Genomic DNA, 17,852 nt, shown 5'->3' with positions numbered 1-17,852 from the left:
ATCACAACTTGTCCTATTGCAGTGTAATCTCAATCCTGGTCCAATGAAGTATTATAATTCAACTATGATCTGTCCCCTCATATTTACAGGGTTGCCATAATTCATATACATCAAAATCAGGAAGTTCCAAAGAGTAATCAGGAAGAGAGTACGTACTTGCAGTTCAGTAGTCAATATTCATTCTCAAAAAGGGGGGCTTTTGTGTGCTTTTGTCAGGAAATTTTTAAAGCTAATTTTCAGGCAGCCTCCTAAAGATTCAGGGAGCCTCAGTAGGTTTGCCTTAAATCAGATCTCATCAACAGATTGTAGCCAATGGTCAACTTTACACACAATCGTTGCATTATAAAAGAGAATGAAATTGCAGCTGCAAAAATGGTGTAAATTTAGAGTTCACTGCATTGTCATACTTCATTTCATTGTCACACTTTATTTTTCACTTTAGATCAAAGAAAATTTGCTGTTATAACAGACAAAAACATGGCATTCTATGCCTCACACATATCCCTGACACCCTGTCCCCATTGCATATCATTTGACAGGTCAGTAAAAGTAAAAAGTGCTAGACTTTTCACACCTTGCAATACTTTTAAATATTGCGCATTCTGTACTTGACAATGTCAACACCATCACATTGAAACAAGAAACAACAATTACCAATAAGACATGTGTGTAACCTCCCCTTGGCAGGAATTATGAAAGATACATTTTTTTCTATTACAATCTTAACAATAAATTCCTAATTATATTTCTGAGTTTTTGCAGACAATGGACTTATCTATATTTTTGACAAACTTGTAACTTACGTGGGATGATATCTTGGAACCTGTTCTTCCCCTTGTTCTCAGGACTGTTGCCTGCCAACTTGTCTGCATTACTTGTATCTGCTGACACGATTCCTAACACCTGGTTAAAGCAATTGTACAATATATGCAGATCAGTATCCTACACTATAGCAAACTGCACACATTTCAACCATGGGTAGTAGGAAATGGTAATGAGAAATCATCATCTTTGCAACTGACTGACAAATTGCCCTACATCGACGTAAATCAGCACTGAATTGATCAGTCTTTTAGTAGTAGCCATGATAAAAAATCATGGGCGTACTTACTCGAGAAGGATTCGAACCTACGACCTACGATGTCCATGTAGGGCAATTTGTCAATCAGTTACAAAGAAAACATCTCGACGGAAGAATTTCATGAATTTGAAAATCATCATCTTACTGTCTTGTGGTAACTCTTCATACTTTGTACTTCTCCATAAATAATGTAGTTTTTTTGGGGTAATGCAAATGAAACATTTGCTTCAAATTAATTTCACTCTCTCAATGTCTTGCTTTTTTTTTTCAGACTGTTTACAAACTAAAATTTTTCATATGTGGAACACATGTCGTGACTTCACCTTTCTGAAGATTTTCAAAATAATACTGCCACGAAGTCCTTAACCCGTTGAGGACGAGTCCCGAGTATACTCGGGCAGGTTTCTATGGGAAATGTGTGTTGTAGCAAAATCAGTCCGTCCTCAACGGGTTAAAATTAAGTTGTTAAATTCCCTTGGAGTATTCTACCATTGTGTTTTAAATTGACCAAGTGTATTCAAACGCTTAAATGTATGGCATGCTTGACTGCATTCAAACTTTTCAGCCAATCTTCTCTTTGTGTTTGTTGTTTCTGCTTTTGCTTTCTTCTTATTTTTTGTGAGGAAAATATTTAAAAGAAATTCAAGTGGAACAAATAATATATCTCTGAAAATCTGGAAAGATTAGAGTCTTTGAAAAATCTACAAGACCTGAACCAAAGTTACGACATTGATGTATGGCAACTTCATTAGGCTCTCGTCGAGATGGATCATGAATACAACATCTGGCATGGCATACTGTAAAACAAGGAATGTTCCCGTACATTTTAATTTCGTGAATTTCACGAGCGCCAAGATTAGCGAAAATGATAAGCATGCGAAAGTTCTTGTCTACACTGAATTTGCGAAAATTTCATGCCAAAGCATCACGCCGTTGGCTCCAATACGCGAACATTTCATGCCGCAAATAAATCGTATTTTACGGTACCTCAAACTCCTCCTGGACAGCTGTCTTCTCAGTGTCAGGGTGTGGCCACTGGAGCTGCTCCACCCTACTGGGGATCTCCCTAGCTGGTATGTAGGTGTCTTGACACAAGAGAGCCTCCAGCACCGCCTCATGCACGAAGGCATATTGCTCCTACACAACCAAACACATCACAACGGAAGTTGTATTGGAAGAGTTCCGCATACTTTTTACTAGTCATCATCCTCATTATTATGTGCATTGTCATCCTGTTCATCATCACTAGCCCCACCAATAACATCAAACTTTTCACAAAAAGTGATACAGTAATACATTAGCACATAACACAAGGTCTAACCGCTCCAAGCCGGTAAAAATCACTGTCGGGCAAGTAACTTTTCAGGTAGGCTGGTCTGACATGACCAGTAAAAAACAAATTAACAATAAAAAAGAGATTGATGATTAATTTTGCTCACTTCATGCATCACAGCCACACACATCCAATCTTGAGAGACAAAACTTGAATTAAAGTGATGAAAAGAGAATGGTTTGGGTGCTTTAAGTGTAATCAATGTTGGTTTCACTATTGAGAGCAGCACATGAATTTGTTTTCTTTTTTTGTGGTAATAGACTATAAAGAAGATCTGATAGAACTAAAACACCACTTTCATGTGGTCCTATCTATCTCTTCTAGTGTAGGTAGAATTAGGTCAACAAACTTTTCATGAGCTTGTTGGCACTTTACTCCCTGGTGACTGAGCTAAAAAGAGCATAATACATGGGACTTTAATACTCACTACATAATCAATAATAAAGAAATAATTTTACATGAAACTTCTTGCTATCTTGTTTAATAGTATGGTTGGGGTGGGGGATTTAAATCATAGACATCAGATACAGATAGAACAATATTGAAAACGTGAATAAAATTTTCTCCACCTACTATAAAATTCTCTGGTAAACAATGTCAATGATGAGTTCTCAGTTTTGAACAGAAGGAAGTACTGGGTAGGGCATCTGCCTGTGCTTGTCATTACATTTACATTTGTAGATTCTGGATGATTTGATTTGGTCACTAAGAAAGTAACTACATAATGTAAAAGTCTTTAGGAACAAACACTGCATTGATGATTTTATGTCCCATCTGCAGGACTAGGCAAAAATATAAAAAGTTATGAATATAGGATGTTGACAAAAGGTTTGAATCAAGGACATGAAGATAGACTATGTGGTACATCAAGCCACATCAACACCTCACTTGTGGGACACAAGGAGTTCTACACTGTCGTCACAAGGATGTGTGTAATATAGCCATGCCTGTGAGCACATCACTGCACTTTATGCATGACACTTACTGGGGTCTGTACCATCTGAGGCCTGCTGTCTCTCATTGACTTCACAAAACTGAAGATGTCCACAACGCGTGATTTCCGTGCTTCATGGATAATGCTGTCTACAGCGATGACAACCCCTGTTCGTCCAGCTCCAGCACTGAAGACCAAGGACAAAAGACAAACAGGACTCAAATAATGCATGTGTGACATAAAAAAATATAGAACTCCCCATCTTGTGTCATCTTTGAAGAGATGGTTGGCCAAAGAATATGACAACAGACACTCCTGTTTAGTGAAGCCAGTATCTCACCTGCAGTGGACCAGCAGAGGTTGGTTGCCGGAGTTGTCCTGGTTACCGTTGACGTCTGCGATCATTCTGAGGATGGGTGCGGCAAATCGCGGCACCCCTTTGTCCGGCCAGCTCCGGTAGTGAAACTGCTTCACTGTGCGGCTTTCCTCCCCCTGTCAGACAAAGAAGAAAAAAAAAAACAGTACAAATAAGCCCTGGTGATCAAAAACACTAGATATTGCACAATGCTCCAGAAATCCTTTGCATTCTTTTGCCTTCAGACCTTGCTAGAACTCAGGGAAATGTTCACAAGCACACACAAACAGAACTACACAAAGCACACATGTATTCATTCAACACACCTGCACACATTACACCTGATGCAAAGTATGTACCCAAAACACATGTAACGAACATATCCTCTCTCCCACACGCACAAAGATACATCAGACATGCATGAGTAGATGCGCGTTGACACTCACATCTGCAAATCTGCTTTGGAATAAATAAAGGCTAAAATCAGGATCTTATCATAGTCCTCAACCGTACAGAATGACATTAAATCAAAGTTGCAGATGGTAATGCAAGGTTCCCACCGTCCTGCAATCCGCTTTGCATGGAAAAATTAGCAATTGGTGGCTGATTGTGGATTTTTTGTGTAAATCCTGGAGTAATTAGGTGATCTTATCAGATCTTGAGGTCAGTCATGGCAATCTAGTTGATCACAAAAAAGTTTTGGGCAGCTCAAAAAATGTCTATGATCAATTGCTTGCCATTACTGACCTCAAGATCTGATAGGATCTAGTAAGATCATGACTCCTCCATGAATGAGATCATGATTTCAACTTTACCACAAACTGTGATAGACTAGGAGCCTCCAGATTTAGAGTCTGAGGCCTTCTCCAGTGAGCCACAATAGTTCCTAACACCACTTGTCGCACAACTAAAAGCATTGAAGTGCAACAGGAAATGAAATGGAGAGTCTCTGCCACTTTATGTGGATCACTATCTCTGTATTCAACCTGTAGCTCTCTTAATGATGAAAAGGAAAAAAAAAGAAGGCTGGTTGACTCACATTGGTGGCAATCAAGACTCTGATGACGTACTGATGAGACATCTCCTCCCGGTGACATGTGACAGAAATCCCACCGTAGGCTTGCGTCTGGCCCTCCTCTGGCCAGTACTGGATGCATTTCCCCTGTACAGTGAAACAAAGACAACATCATGTTACCATAGCAACATGCTTTATACATAGTACTTGTATCTCCATCTCATTCATACAACCTGGAAGCATCACTGATGTTGAGAGAAATTGACATGTTAGTACAACAATACATACATTAGATGATAGCAGCACTCTGCTATTGCATCAACATGGTTAATACCTACACCTCTCTCATTACTTTAGAATTGAATAAAAAAAGAATACAGGTAAATATTAAAAAATATGCAATGAAATGAAGGCGTCATTACTTGTTACCAATGCAACATGGTGATCTATCATACAACATGAAACTCACTTCAATACAATTTGAAATACAGCTTGAGAACACTACTTAGCTAGAATAGACAAATGATGTATCCATACTACTATGAACAGTATGCATTGTTCCACCAGGGAGGTGTTGGAAAAGGAGAGGAAACAAGAATCTCTCCTTTGTACCCATGAGTCGTGCCACCAGGAAGTTATGTAAATACTACTCTATTGCAGGTGTTGATGAATTGCTTTGATAAAAGGCAGGGTATCTATTATAAAGTATGCATCATTCCTCATTCACAACAAATCGAGGGAGCAACAGTTCGCTGTCCCATCCAATGTTTTTGGTAGCAGATATTAGTGTGTAGAGAACAGGACAAGCGATCTAAAAATCAGTAAAAAATTGTACTTCTTTAACTGGAAAATGCTATTAAACATGTAGACACACGCATTAGCCAATTATCTAATCTGAAAGATTTCACATTCAGGTACATAACCTGGCAAACAAAAATTATGCACAAATGTGTGCAAGATGGTTAAATGTTAACTTTTTATGCGATACTAATTTTCCTGTTTTCAGTCCCACACGGGACAGTCAGGGTGCACCTTTTTTGAGACAAAGCTTTTGTTACCATAACAACATAATTGGCATATAAAGTAGTGTATGACATTGGCAGCACATGGTGTCATGAAGTAATGAAGAGTGCTGCATTACCTTTCCATCTTCCACCAGGTTTGTCACCATGATGATGTTGTGAACATTCTCCTTCCACACCATTCTCCAGAAGTCTAGCAGAGAGGCTTTATTAGGACCTGGGAGTTTGGGGGTAAAAAAAAGGAACATATTACATGTATGTTACATATAGCCACAAACATAGCAGAACAAAATCTAACTAGTCCTGCACTTAATATAACACACTTTCTATTCACCCTTCAAGCCTGTTGCAGTAGTGAGTTTGTACTTTTGCATTTTCTGTCAATTTTACCTCAGTTGAACGATATCAAAGAAAATGACTAGACTCATCTTTTAAACTTGTCCTCAAATAATCAAAGTTTTGACTGCAATTTTGGTGGCAATAGTAAAATTAAATTGCTGTTTATTGCAAAAAGAACAAAAATTTGTGTGTTCTTATCAATCAGCCTTAATTCACAAATTAAGGGTTATGACAGACATGATCTTATTCAACAAGAAGAAGCAGACTTTTGAATGAATATGAAAAGAAAAAAAAAGAGTACACTTTCCTTAACCCGTTGAGGACAGACTGATTTTCCTACAACACTTATTTCCCAAACACACCTGCCCAAGTATACCTGGGACTCGTCCTTAATGGGTTAAAAATGTGATCCAATATCAATTGTCCACATAATGATAATTTAATAAGACATTATAACTCATTTACAGATTTAGCACTCTGCATAAAGTGGACACATGCTTTCAAATAACTACAATTTGTCAAAAGCTCCAAGCATGGAGAGAGCAGCAAAAGGTTCATTTCTTATTGAGAGTTTTTCTCCTTCAAATTTGGTAGAAGGAGTGTTAATTCTCTTTCCCTCATCTCCATGAACACTGACTTCAAATTTTTCTAAAGCACAGAGAAAAGATTTCAAACACTTTCCAATCACATGAAGGAAAGAGCCTACCAAAGATCTCAAACAAACACAACAAAAGGGAAGGTATAAAAAAAGAAATGAAAGAAGGCACCATTGCTTTTATATTACACATTTGCCCTAAAACCTGTACAATCAATTTTCTTCCTTTTATTTTTAATGTTTCAACTTGAGTGATACAGGCCACAAAAATAATCAACTGTATGAATATGTTGATCATTATATCATTGCCCACAGACACCATACTATATTCAAACACATATTCTGCTGTGTATATCCTGTATATCTCAATCACATTTTGTATAAATTCTGATGAATCTAAACCCAAGATATATCCATTAAATTCTGCCCCAACCATTGAACATCAATAAATTTTTCTTTAAGGATCTCATTGGTGACTTTTCTCCCCGGTTACACTTCATCCACATATCAAGTTTCAGTAAGTTTTACAATACTGTAGTTTAGGACATATTTTTGACATTTGACATCTGATACAACTTTTCCAATATCAAACCAATGAAAATGTAGTCAACCATTACAGGCAATAATTGCTTGATAAAATTGTGCCAAACATTTCTAAAGTTATGCCAGTAATAGTATGTCAGAGTTTTGTTTTGACATTTGCCCTTGCATATATCTATCCACAAATACGAGAATAATCAAATTGCAGTTTGAAGATGAATTGAAGTTTTAGCAAAACTCATCAAATAACCCTAGAAATCAAAGCTCACAAAAGTTGTACACCCATATTTTGAGTTTTTATTACAATACCCTACAAAGTTATTAAGTTATCATCTGCCAGTAAGTGTTAACATAGATACAAGAAGAAAGACTATGTGCAGGAAGACAAACAGAAAGCCCAGGTAGATTATGCTCTTGACAATACTTGAAAGGGTTATAGAAGAAGAACAACAAACATGACACAAGCTTGCATCAGGTTTTTTTTTTTCTTAACACAGAGGAGAGAATGTTACAAGACCAGAATAAGAATGTATCGCACAATGCGGAGAAAGATATATCACTGCAGTTCACAAGGAAATATACATATTCATACAGTGCTAGAAAAAGTCAGTGAGTGCAAGCAATAATAGCACCAAGTGTCAAAATGTTATATCCGCAGATTAGTTCAACCTTTGAAGCTTAGCAGCAGCAGTCTAAGGACAGAATGAACAATATGATGTTAATATGCCATCATTGAAGGTTCCCTCACATCCAATTCATGTTGAATTCTGCTGACATGAATACAATGTAGGCTCACAAATTATTACTTCTCAAACTACTTGCCAAAAGATATGTGTATCATGGAATTATATTTTCTTTTGAATACCTACTGAGCTGTTCCCTTTTTCTGCACAACTTTCTTGCTTTTCACGATGTCATCAACAGTAAAGTCATTAGAATCACAATGCCAAATGCTATGCATCTGTATACTTTTATGACTATAATGTACACACTCACTATAGCAAGGCAAGTCTCACAGAATGATTCTCCTGTGCTTTTAAATTATTATAGTCAATATCATGAGGAAAGTATTTGAGATTGAGTCAATGGGAAGAAAAGTTGTGGACTTGCATGGTATAAAACTTGTCTTTTTTAATGGTATAAAACTTGATATTGTTAATATTACAAAGTACAACTAGTTATCTCAAGGTGCATACAATGCACCATTTGGTATTGCCCATTTCAGCTGACTGTACTGCTGATGACACCAAAAATGCAAAACAGATTTGTCAGGGGTGGAGCCTAGTGAGTGCAGAAAAAGAAACCAGATCAACAACATCTACAACAGACTTTGATCAAACTATTCCTGACTTTGTGATGTGAAAACATATTCACATCAGCAGAAGTTACAGAAAGGAATTTCACAAGACAACATTTGGATGTTGGGGGACCTTTAAAATATGTTCCTTCTCTCTCTTTCTCCCTTTCTAAGACATGACTATGAGATGAACAGGGATTTTTTTCTCTTTCATGACATGCAATGGGGCACAACCATAATTCCCTGTTTTGCATAGCAACATATCAATATGATATTTCTGAAAGTTAATTATGACACGTAATGTCTTAAATGATAAAAACATCAAGAGTTTTGCACCAGGGACATGTCTTAGAGCTGAAGAAAGCCTGCTGATCAAAAATGATACTGCAGTTGTCGATGTATTCACAACTCATTTTGCATGGTAACTGTCATGCACAGGCAGAAAGTGAGAATTGATTTGTTCTAGAATGCAATCTCTTATACCAGTGCTGCTCAACCCGTGGGCAGTAAAAGCTCTCACAGGTGGGCTGCAATATCTCCCCAAAAGAAAAATAAACAAGATTTGCATTTGATCTACACATGTAACTGGGCCTCAGAAAACTTTTTAGGAGTCAAGAAGGGCCTTGGGTTAAAAAAAAGTTGAAAAGTGTAGTCTTAAACAAACCCGCACCACCGTTCACCAAAGAAAGACACTATTTCCAGCAGTTTGGACAGGAACAACACCACAAAGACAATTACACGGATGACACAGGTCAAACAATAGAAAGAAGCACCAGACACAAAGAGAAATAACAATAAAAAAATACATTCACAGACATATACACAAAAAATAGATAAATAGATAGATAGATAGATAGATAGATAGATAGATGGTGTAGATAGATAGATAGAAATATATGAATATAGATATTAAATACATCAGATAGAAAAATATACAGAGAGGGACATTGTGAGCATATGAGTGGAGGAAGGTATATACACATTGTGGACTATGTGGTTCTCTGACAATAGTCAAATTGTAAGAGAAAAATGTCATAGTAACGAATGGACATGACCGATACCTTGGGTTGCAATATACACCTGTGTCTTATCGATATTCTGCAGATAGCGAAGGAGTGGAAGGAGGCAAATGAACAGGAATGGTTGGGGTTACCTCAAGGTACTACACAAATACAACAAATTAAACACGGGTCAACTTCATTCGAAATAATGATGGTGGGGTATACTAATAAAAGTTGATTTTTAAGATTGTGTTGCATACATATGCAGTAATCCATGCTAGCATATGAATAATATATCTGCTTCTGATGAGCTTGAAAAGCACTGTTACTTTATCTTATCTGATTTTTTTGTATGCTTTACATACTAAATATATTTTCTTGGATACACCTCTGGATAATAAAAAAAACAAACAAAAGAAAAGCTTTGAAGATGATTCCACAACAATAACATTCATGTGGTGTTCTTGAAATAAATGGTTTGGACTAAGCAGTGCAAGGTTTAGCGTTTGAGAGGTGTTATGCTGAAGACTTTTTGTTTGCTTGTTTGTTGTTTGCTTTTATTTTGTGAAAATGAAATGAATATTCAGGTGACAAATCACAATTTAACTACTCTCTTTAATACAATTAATACTAAGATGCCTAGAATGAAATTGCAGCTTCAGGTAAAATGAATGCACTCGGGCACACTCTGGAAAACTGTATAAGAACATGTCATAGTGCATAGGGAGCCTGGGTGTGAGCATATTACAGGCCTGACATGATGAACCTGGGTTACAGAATACTGTCTTTGTGAAATAAATGTTCACCACATTTATTTCTACAGAAATGAATTTGAGCTTCAGAATGAAATGGCACATGTATGACAAGTTACTACGCAGCATAAATTGGATGAGCAGCCAGAAATTTCTGAATGTTATATCATGAGATTATTTAACCCTTGTCATTGATAGTGACTTTGGACAGTGTGTACAATGCTATGGGGTTTTCTGTGCCAATCTACACTCTTTCATGTTATAGTACATAAAGGGTTAAGTTACCTTGAATGCATGCAGCAATGCAAGCATATGGATGCTATTCTAATCTAAGATTTATCACATTAGAATATGGTAAGAAACAACACAATGGCAGGACTGCCTATTCAGGCAATTCAAATACAATGTACTGCATGAATTTAATTGGGATAGTGTACCTCAGCTCCTCATACGGTCACTCTGTCTGCCGTAAGTATACTATATGATTTAATTTACATTTTGTAGAATGCCACTAATTTTGACCCCTGACCAAGGACTGATCTCTCACCCTATTTACACAAAATAGATTTTTGAATTCATTTCAATCCAGTCAACTCAACAGAATAATAAGTGAACTGTTACCTTATAGACCTTGCAGCCAGAACATAATAATTTAGCTAAAGTTTGGTGACCTCCAACCATGACCACGGACAATTGTTATTTCAGGCAACATTTTTATTTTCTATTCATGAAAACAAAACAGCTAAAGACATTACAAATTGTTGTTTGTAGCTGATGTTTAAGCATGAGCTGCATTCTCTTTGTTTCTTGGATAGTAGTGTCTTGTTTAACACCTGGAGGGTACTTACCTGAATGTAGCAGGCATTGACATAGTCTGAGTTGGGAACACCTTCCAGTTCATTCAAAACCACACGTGAATGGTCATCTAGGAATTGACAAAAGGACCCCAAATAATCAAGGAGCTATCTTATACCCTTTTCTTATTTTTACCAGGTTCGGCTGAGCACATTCACTGAATTTCTTTGGGTGTGAAATATCTTGCCCATGAGCCACATACTCAAATACTGATATCACACTGATACATTTTATAACTATTAAGTAGACACAGACATGTCTTTTTTTTTTTTTTTTTGGGGGGGGGGGAACTGCCATTCCCCATTTTTCTGTTTAAAGAAAGTTTGTGAAATTTTACAATTACAATTACAAATCAGGTATGTCATTTACAATCCTTAGTGCACATTAGATGAGGTGAAGTCCTGAGTATGAAGCGAAGCTCCCTAATCATTTCATGTAACATGCACTTTGTGCTGAACTTACATGCCAGTATGTTGCGATAGCGATTCTTTGGCTTGTTGTTGGGCAATGAAGCAACTTTACACGGCTTGCTGATGTCTGGTGGAAGGAGCTGATGTACAAAAAAGGAAAGTAGAAAATGATCGTCAATCACCTGTCAAGATGTACAGCTTAACTAGAAATGTCGCTATGGCGACTGGTATGCCTCCGCCATAATGCATGATTCTCCTAATAGGTCTAAATAGTACATGTGGACAATGTGTGATTACATTTTCACAAAATTGGCAAATGTTAAAATGACAGGTTTGTCACAAATGTGTTGAATGCTCACCTTCCATCACCTAGGTTTAATTGGATGAATAGGAGAGCATGTATTTGGGATTTACGGACTTTAACTTGACTTTGACCCATTCATACATTTATGCATTGAGTAATTTTCAAGGTATGGAGAAAAAGTGCAATTTCTGTATTGAATAGTAAATTGTTACCATTTTCATCTGGCCTTATCTCATCTGCCCTAAAATTCATAAGATAATCACTGTCAGGCAGAAGATGCATAAATATGTAGCACGTTTCAAGATAACTTGAGCCACTTCCGAGATATGGAGGAAAAACTTAGTTCAGCACTTTCACTTGATCTTTGACCTTTTGACCTTTGAGGCAAAAACAAAAGAAAAAAAAAACTTTCCAGAGAATCTCTATTAGGTTAAACATGCCACACCTAGTGTAAAAAAAAAAAATCCTGCTGGCATTGCACAAACATGAGGGAAATATTTAGTAAAATTTTAAAGTGTTGCCCTTGACCTTTGACCCCATGAACCCTAAATTCTCTAGATAATCACTGCCAGTCAGTACATGTATATATATACTATGTTCCATGAAGAGACCTTGAACAATTTCCAAGATACAGAGAAAAAAGGTGAAGTTTTGATATTTTTACTTGACCTTTTGACCTTTGACCTTTGACCTCATGACCCAAACTTTCACCAGAGAATCTTAATTGGGTAATACATGTATACACTAAGTTTCAAGAAAATATCTTCAGGCATTGCATAGATATGAGGGAAATAGTGAGATTTTATGTATTTGACCTTGACCTTTTGACCTTTGACCTTGAGCATGTGCACCCAAAAGTTGATAGGCACAACTTCACCCCCTAATACACATACATGCCAAGTTTCATTAGGATATCTCAAAAGCTTTTGATAGTTACCTTGTCCACAAAAAATTCATTACGGACGGAAGGACGGACGGAAGGACGGACGGACAGACGGAAGGACGGACGGACGGACGGACGGACGGACGGACGGACAACCCGAAAACATAATGCCTCCGGCACCACTTCGTGGCGGAGGCATAAAAACACATTTGCGCATATCAAGCAAGAGATAAGTTTCAGCTGTTTTCATCACATATTTTATAACCACCATAACTTTCAGATACACGTAGTAACTCCTCAAGACCTTTCAATAACCCCTAATCATGAATTACCTGTTAAGGACAAGCTGATTTTGATGCAATACGTTTCCCTTAGACACCTGCCAAAGTATACTTGGGACCTGTCTTTACCAGGTAAAATTTGATTTAGAAAAATATTTTTTTTTTTTTTTGGGGGGGGGGGAGGGGGAGGGCAAAAAACTGAAAGTCATTTTTTTGCAGTATTTTTTTGCAAGGGCTGTTTGAACTTTCTTTGAATATGAAAGAGAGAAAAAAATACCACTTGCCTTTACATGCACTACAGCAAACATAATATTGATACAAATTGCGTCTGCTTTCCAGTTGGGGAACTGCCAGCCCCCCCCCCCCCCCCCCCCCATTACGAAAGAAAGAAAGAAAAAAAATCTATTTATGGCATTTAGACTCTACAAGTAAACCATATGTGCTGAACCAGCTGATGTGCTTACCGACCACTCATCCTCAAAGACATTTGATCGTCGGTTCTTCTGGACGTATGCAGAGAACTCTGCCACAGGGATTGCCTTCGGGGTGTGGGAGGGGGGTCGTTCTGCAGTGGGTGGCCCAGGGGGTGCTGAGGTGGGCCTGATGGGGGCCTTACTGTACCTTGGATTCCCATTGGGTTCCCCATCGATGTCATCGTGAGCTGGTGTTAACTGAGACTTCTCCTCATATCCGCCATTGTGATTATCTGTTGGAATTGAAGTGTGAACATCAATCAGCAAGAGTCTAAATTAGAACATTTCCTGGAAGACTTGCTTTTGTCATTTATGTCTGAGGTGGAAATCACATCAGTTTCGTCCAATTATGTTGCTCTGTAAACTCTACAAATAAGCACACACTGTTGGATTTTGTAGTGGATCACTCTACATCCTTCTAAAACTTTGCTCACTCAGCCATGTAGTGATGTTTATATTGATGAAACATACTGACACACACACAGACACACACAAAAAAGTCCTGCTATCATCATCAAGATACTGGCACATACATGATGCAATGCTAATTTTTGAATTATTCATTCTAACACTTCTCTGTGTGGGCTTACAAATGATATGGGGGGGGGGGGGGTACTACTCTTGTTAGAAACACCTATTGTTTATGATAATGGGCACATAGCTACATTTGTAAGCACTCTTACAACACCAGAGTCACTCTTACCATGAATTTCATCAGAATATTCTGCCATGCCCTGGGTTTCCAGAACAATCCTCTCTCTCCTATCCTGGAACAGCTTTCTCCTCCGTCTATGAAAAAGAAGGACATTACAACACATGTGATCAGTCACCATGTTTCCTGCATTATAAGTAGCAAACACTACAGTCCAGAAAACTGCTAAAATGATGTTGCTTAGCTGAAAGAGTGAATGAAAGCTACATGTAAATATCTTTAAAATCTTCATCATGAATATTCTCGTGATCCTCACTGGCAGCAGCAGCAACAATGCCACCGGTAAAGCACAACTGACCATTTCAGTTGTTATAAAATATCCTACAAGTGCAATTTGCATCATCATGATCATCAGCAACATTATCATAATCATTGGGAACATCATCACTGTCACTACTGTCATCATCCTTATCATTTGCAGCATATATGTCATCACTGCAATATCACACATCTGTTCACAATCTACCATCACTGCACTATTTTAGTGTACTTAACATCATCTCTATCATCACTATTGTCTTATTCAAATTCTATGTCATCATCATCATTGTCGGCAGCAGCATCACTAAAATATGACTGTCAACTATCCCACATCATCAGCAAATACCCTGCATTGTTTGTTTGTTTTGATGTATTCAACATGGCCCCTGAGCAAGCTCTCAAATGCTTTAATAAGAAAAAGTTACTATGGGACCTAGTTCCCTCTCACAGATTAGGGTAGGCAATGAGGATAAAGTGCCTTAACTTTGTGCCATTATCAGTAAAGCACTTAGAAACATTTTTTAAAAGGTGCTATACAAATTTTCATATTACCATTATCATTATCATTACTTTGGGACACTAACACTGATATCAGTGGAATCAAAACGCCCAATTGAGAGGATGTGATCTCCTCAACTAGGCCACAATTGCTCCCCATACATAACTATAATCTCTATGACTGCCATTATTCTCTTCAGTAAGATTAAGCTATCAAGCTAGATTATGGCCACAATTTCTTTTTAAAATCGTGGATACTTCTAAAACACTGATTAAAGTAATTAGGTGATCCAGGGCTGATTTCTTTTTTTTTTTTTTTTTTTTTTTTTTTGGGGGGGGGGGGGGGGGGGGGGGGGAGGCATTATGCCCCCCCCCATAACAAGACTAAAACTACCCCAAGAGTATATTAGGGTTGATTTGGTGCTTATCTATGTCAATGGAGGGCAATTTGTTAAGCAGTTGCAATCAGACCAATATCGCAATGCTTGTGCACTATGTCCACTGATGGTAGTCCCCCGCCATTTCCACACACATTACCATGTACCACCTCTGTCACTCCAAACTGGGATGCACTTGACATACCTCCTCTGAATGCCAATCATCACCAGGACCACGATGACCACGATGACGCAGACGACGATGACCACCGGAATGACGATGTAGAGGATGATGTTATTGCTTGTGGCTGCAGATGGTGTGGTATCTGGCGTGGCTGGTTGCCTGGTTGTTGGGCTGGACGTACTCAGTGAAGCTGTTGAGATGCCTTGAAATAAAACAAATACAAATACTTTGTAGTACAAGAATAATGATACTGGGCTTGGGAGTATTGGCAGAAGGTTTACTATTGTACTGGTAGCTATGCATTTAAAATACAAATCAACGAACAAACCTAAAAACTGTGGGTATAGTGCCACATCAAAGTGAAATTAATTTACAATGCTGTCTGTTTCACTATGTAGATACATAATATACATAAAAGATACTGTAGAAAAATGATAAAATTATGGAAGAGTATATCCAGTAGGAAACAAGGTGATTTCTGTTTTACAGTCAGTAGCCATAGTCAATTCCAAGTAGAAATCAATTAACTTAGTTTGTACCCTATCCCTCAAAAAAAAAAAAAAAAAAAAAAAAGAGAAAAAGAAGAAATTGCTGTGTAAGGTACACATATCTATTGCACATAGGCATGCATCATACATGAAAATGGGGACCATTTTTCTTTCTGCTTTCTCATTCAGGCCTGATGAGGATGAGGAGAAATTGCTCATGCTACATGTAAGCAACTGAATGCACTGGTGCAAGCACCCTCATCAGATTTCTACACTGGGCTCTTTCTTCTGCTAAACCTGCAGAGATCACATGTCAATCATATACTAAAAAAACCCCCCCAAAACCCAACAAAACAAAACAAGACAAGACAAAGAAAGCACACACACACACACACTCATTGGGGAAAATTGTGCAATAACTCAGTTGAAGCTCAATTAGAACTAAAGTGATACACTGAAGGACTGTGGCAGCCTCACTCTCACCTGGTAATGTGATGGCTTGGGATGCTGGTCCCTTGGGCCCCTCCCCTCCTGACCCAACCCTAGAGGCAGACACATAGAAGACGTATGTTTGCCCTGGGGTGAGTCCCATCACAGTGTACTGGTACTGGACCCCACTTCCTGGGTCATGTGATAAAACACCTGACATCATCGTAGCACCGTCAGTCTAGAGGAACATGAGATGGTAAAATGTTAGGCAAGCCTCACATATTTTCATATACAGTCTGTGTATTGCAACTGATTGACAAATTGCCCTACATCGACGTAAATAAGCACTGACTTGATCAGTGTTTTAGTAGTAGCCATGATAAAAAATCATGGGCGTACATACTCGAGCAGGATTCGAACCCACGACCTCCTGATCACCGGACAGGCGTCATCTCCACTAGACCACCGAGCTTTCGCCCGACAGCAAGTGTTGGTTCTAATCCTTATAGCATGCAGCGGGTACTGCTTTTGTTATTCAAATTTATTTATTTATTTATTTATTTTTCCGTCGAGATGTTTTCATTGCAACTGATTGACAAATTGCCCTACATCGACGTAAATTCAAATAAATTTGAATAACAAAAGCAGTACCCGCTGCATGCTATAAGGATTAGAACCAACACTTGCTGTCGGGCGAAAGCTCGGTGGTCTAGTGGAGATGACGCCTGTCCGGTGATCAGGAGGTCGTGGGTTCGAATCCTGCTCGAGTATGTACGCCCATGATTTTTTATCATGGCTACTACTAAAACACTGATCAAGTCAGTGCTTATTTACGTCGATGTAGGGCAATTTGTCAATCAGTTGCAATGAAAACATCTCAACGGAAAAATAAATAAATAAATAAATAAATTTGAATTACAGTCTGTGTAATTGTGATACACAGACAGACACACAAACATGCAGATACTGGGCTATCGATCTTGTAGGATTAAATATTCATGCGTTCCCCTAATGCAATATGGTTGACTCGGGAAAAGACACAGATTTTAGGTTCATATAAACCACATGATATTTTCATACAGTGCAGCACGAGATAGGTCCAGCATTGAATAAATGAAAATTCTGTCTTGGCTATTACAAATTCTAAAGGTAGGCAGCATGGCAGGAGAGATTGATAGTGCACATTGGCTGCCATCAAAATGCAATGCAGTAATGTGCAAGCAATACCAATGCATTTATAGCAGATTACACCATTTGTTACATTTTGGACAAATCATAGAAAAGTGTGAACATTGTGGGCACTACAGTACCACATTAGCATAACATTCCACAGGATATTTTCACTGCCCATGTCAAGATTTGGGCCACCAATGTACTGAAGAAATATGTGTATGAAATATGAAAATTCTAACTCCCCTTTGTCAAGCTGGTGT

General features: G+C 38.0%; 1 protein-coding gene across 1 annotated transcript in view; it reads right to left on the bottom strand.

Annotated features, from left to right (window-relative positions):
- LOC139716280 (uncharacterized) overlaps positions 1-17,852 on the bottom strand; it is a 42,491-nt gene that overhangs the window by 6,938 nt on the left and 17,701 nt on the right. Inside the window, exons 11-23 of the mRNA XM_071627846.1 lie at positions 16,474-16,657; positions 15,524-15,704; positions 14,174-14,259; positions 13,462-13,703; positions 11,582-11,669; positions 11,113-11,189; positions 9,573-9,609; positions 5,860-5,957; positions 4,743-4,865; positions 3,689-3,840; positions 3,400-3,535; positions 2,069-2,218; positions 804-903 (exon numbers count right to left, since the gene is read on the bottom strand). Of these exons, the coding sequence (XP_071483947.1) occupies positions 804-903; positions 2,069-2,218; positions 3,400-3,535; positions 3,689-3,840; positions 4,743-4,865; positions 5,860-5,957; positions 9,573-9,609; positions 11,113-11,189; positions 11,582-11,669; positions 13,462-13,703; positions 14,174-14,259; positions 15,524-15,704; positions 16,474-16,657 (1,654 nt within the window). The remainder of the gene's footprint in view (positions 1-803; positions 904-2,068; positions 2,219-3,399; positions 3,536-3,688; positions 3,841-4,742; positions 4,866-5,859; positions 5,958-9,572; positions 9,610-11,112; positions 11,190-11,581; positions 11,670-13,461; positions 13,704-14,173; positions 14,260-15,523; positions 15,705-16,473; positions 16,658-17,852) is intronic.

Source organism: Diadema antillarum, unplaced genomic scaffold, assembly GCF_040938485.1.
Source record: "Diadema antillarum isolate AM-2024a unplaced genomic scaffold, OU_Dant_1.0 scf00000063, whole genome shotgun sequence".
Taxonomy (NCBI): domain Eukaryota; kingdom Metazoa; phylum Echinodermata; class Echinoidea; order Diadematoida; family Diadematidae; genus Diadema; species Diadema antillarum.
Note: the sequence above shows the minus strand (reverse complement) of the source record. Positions and strands in the feature narration are given on the sequence as shown.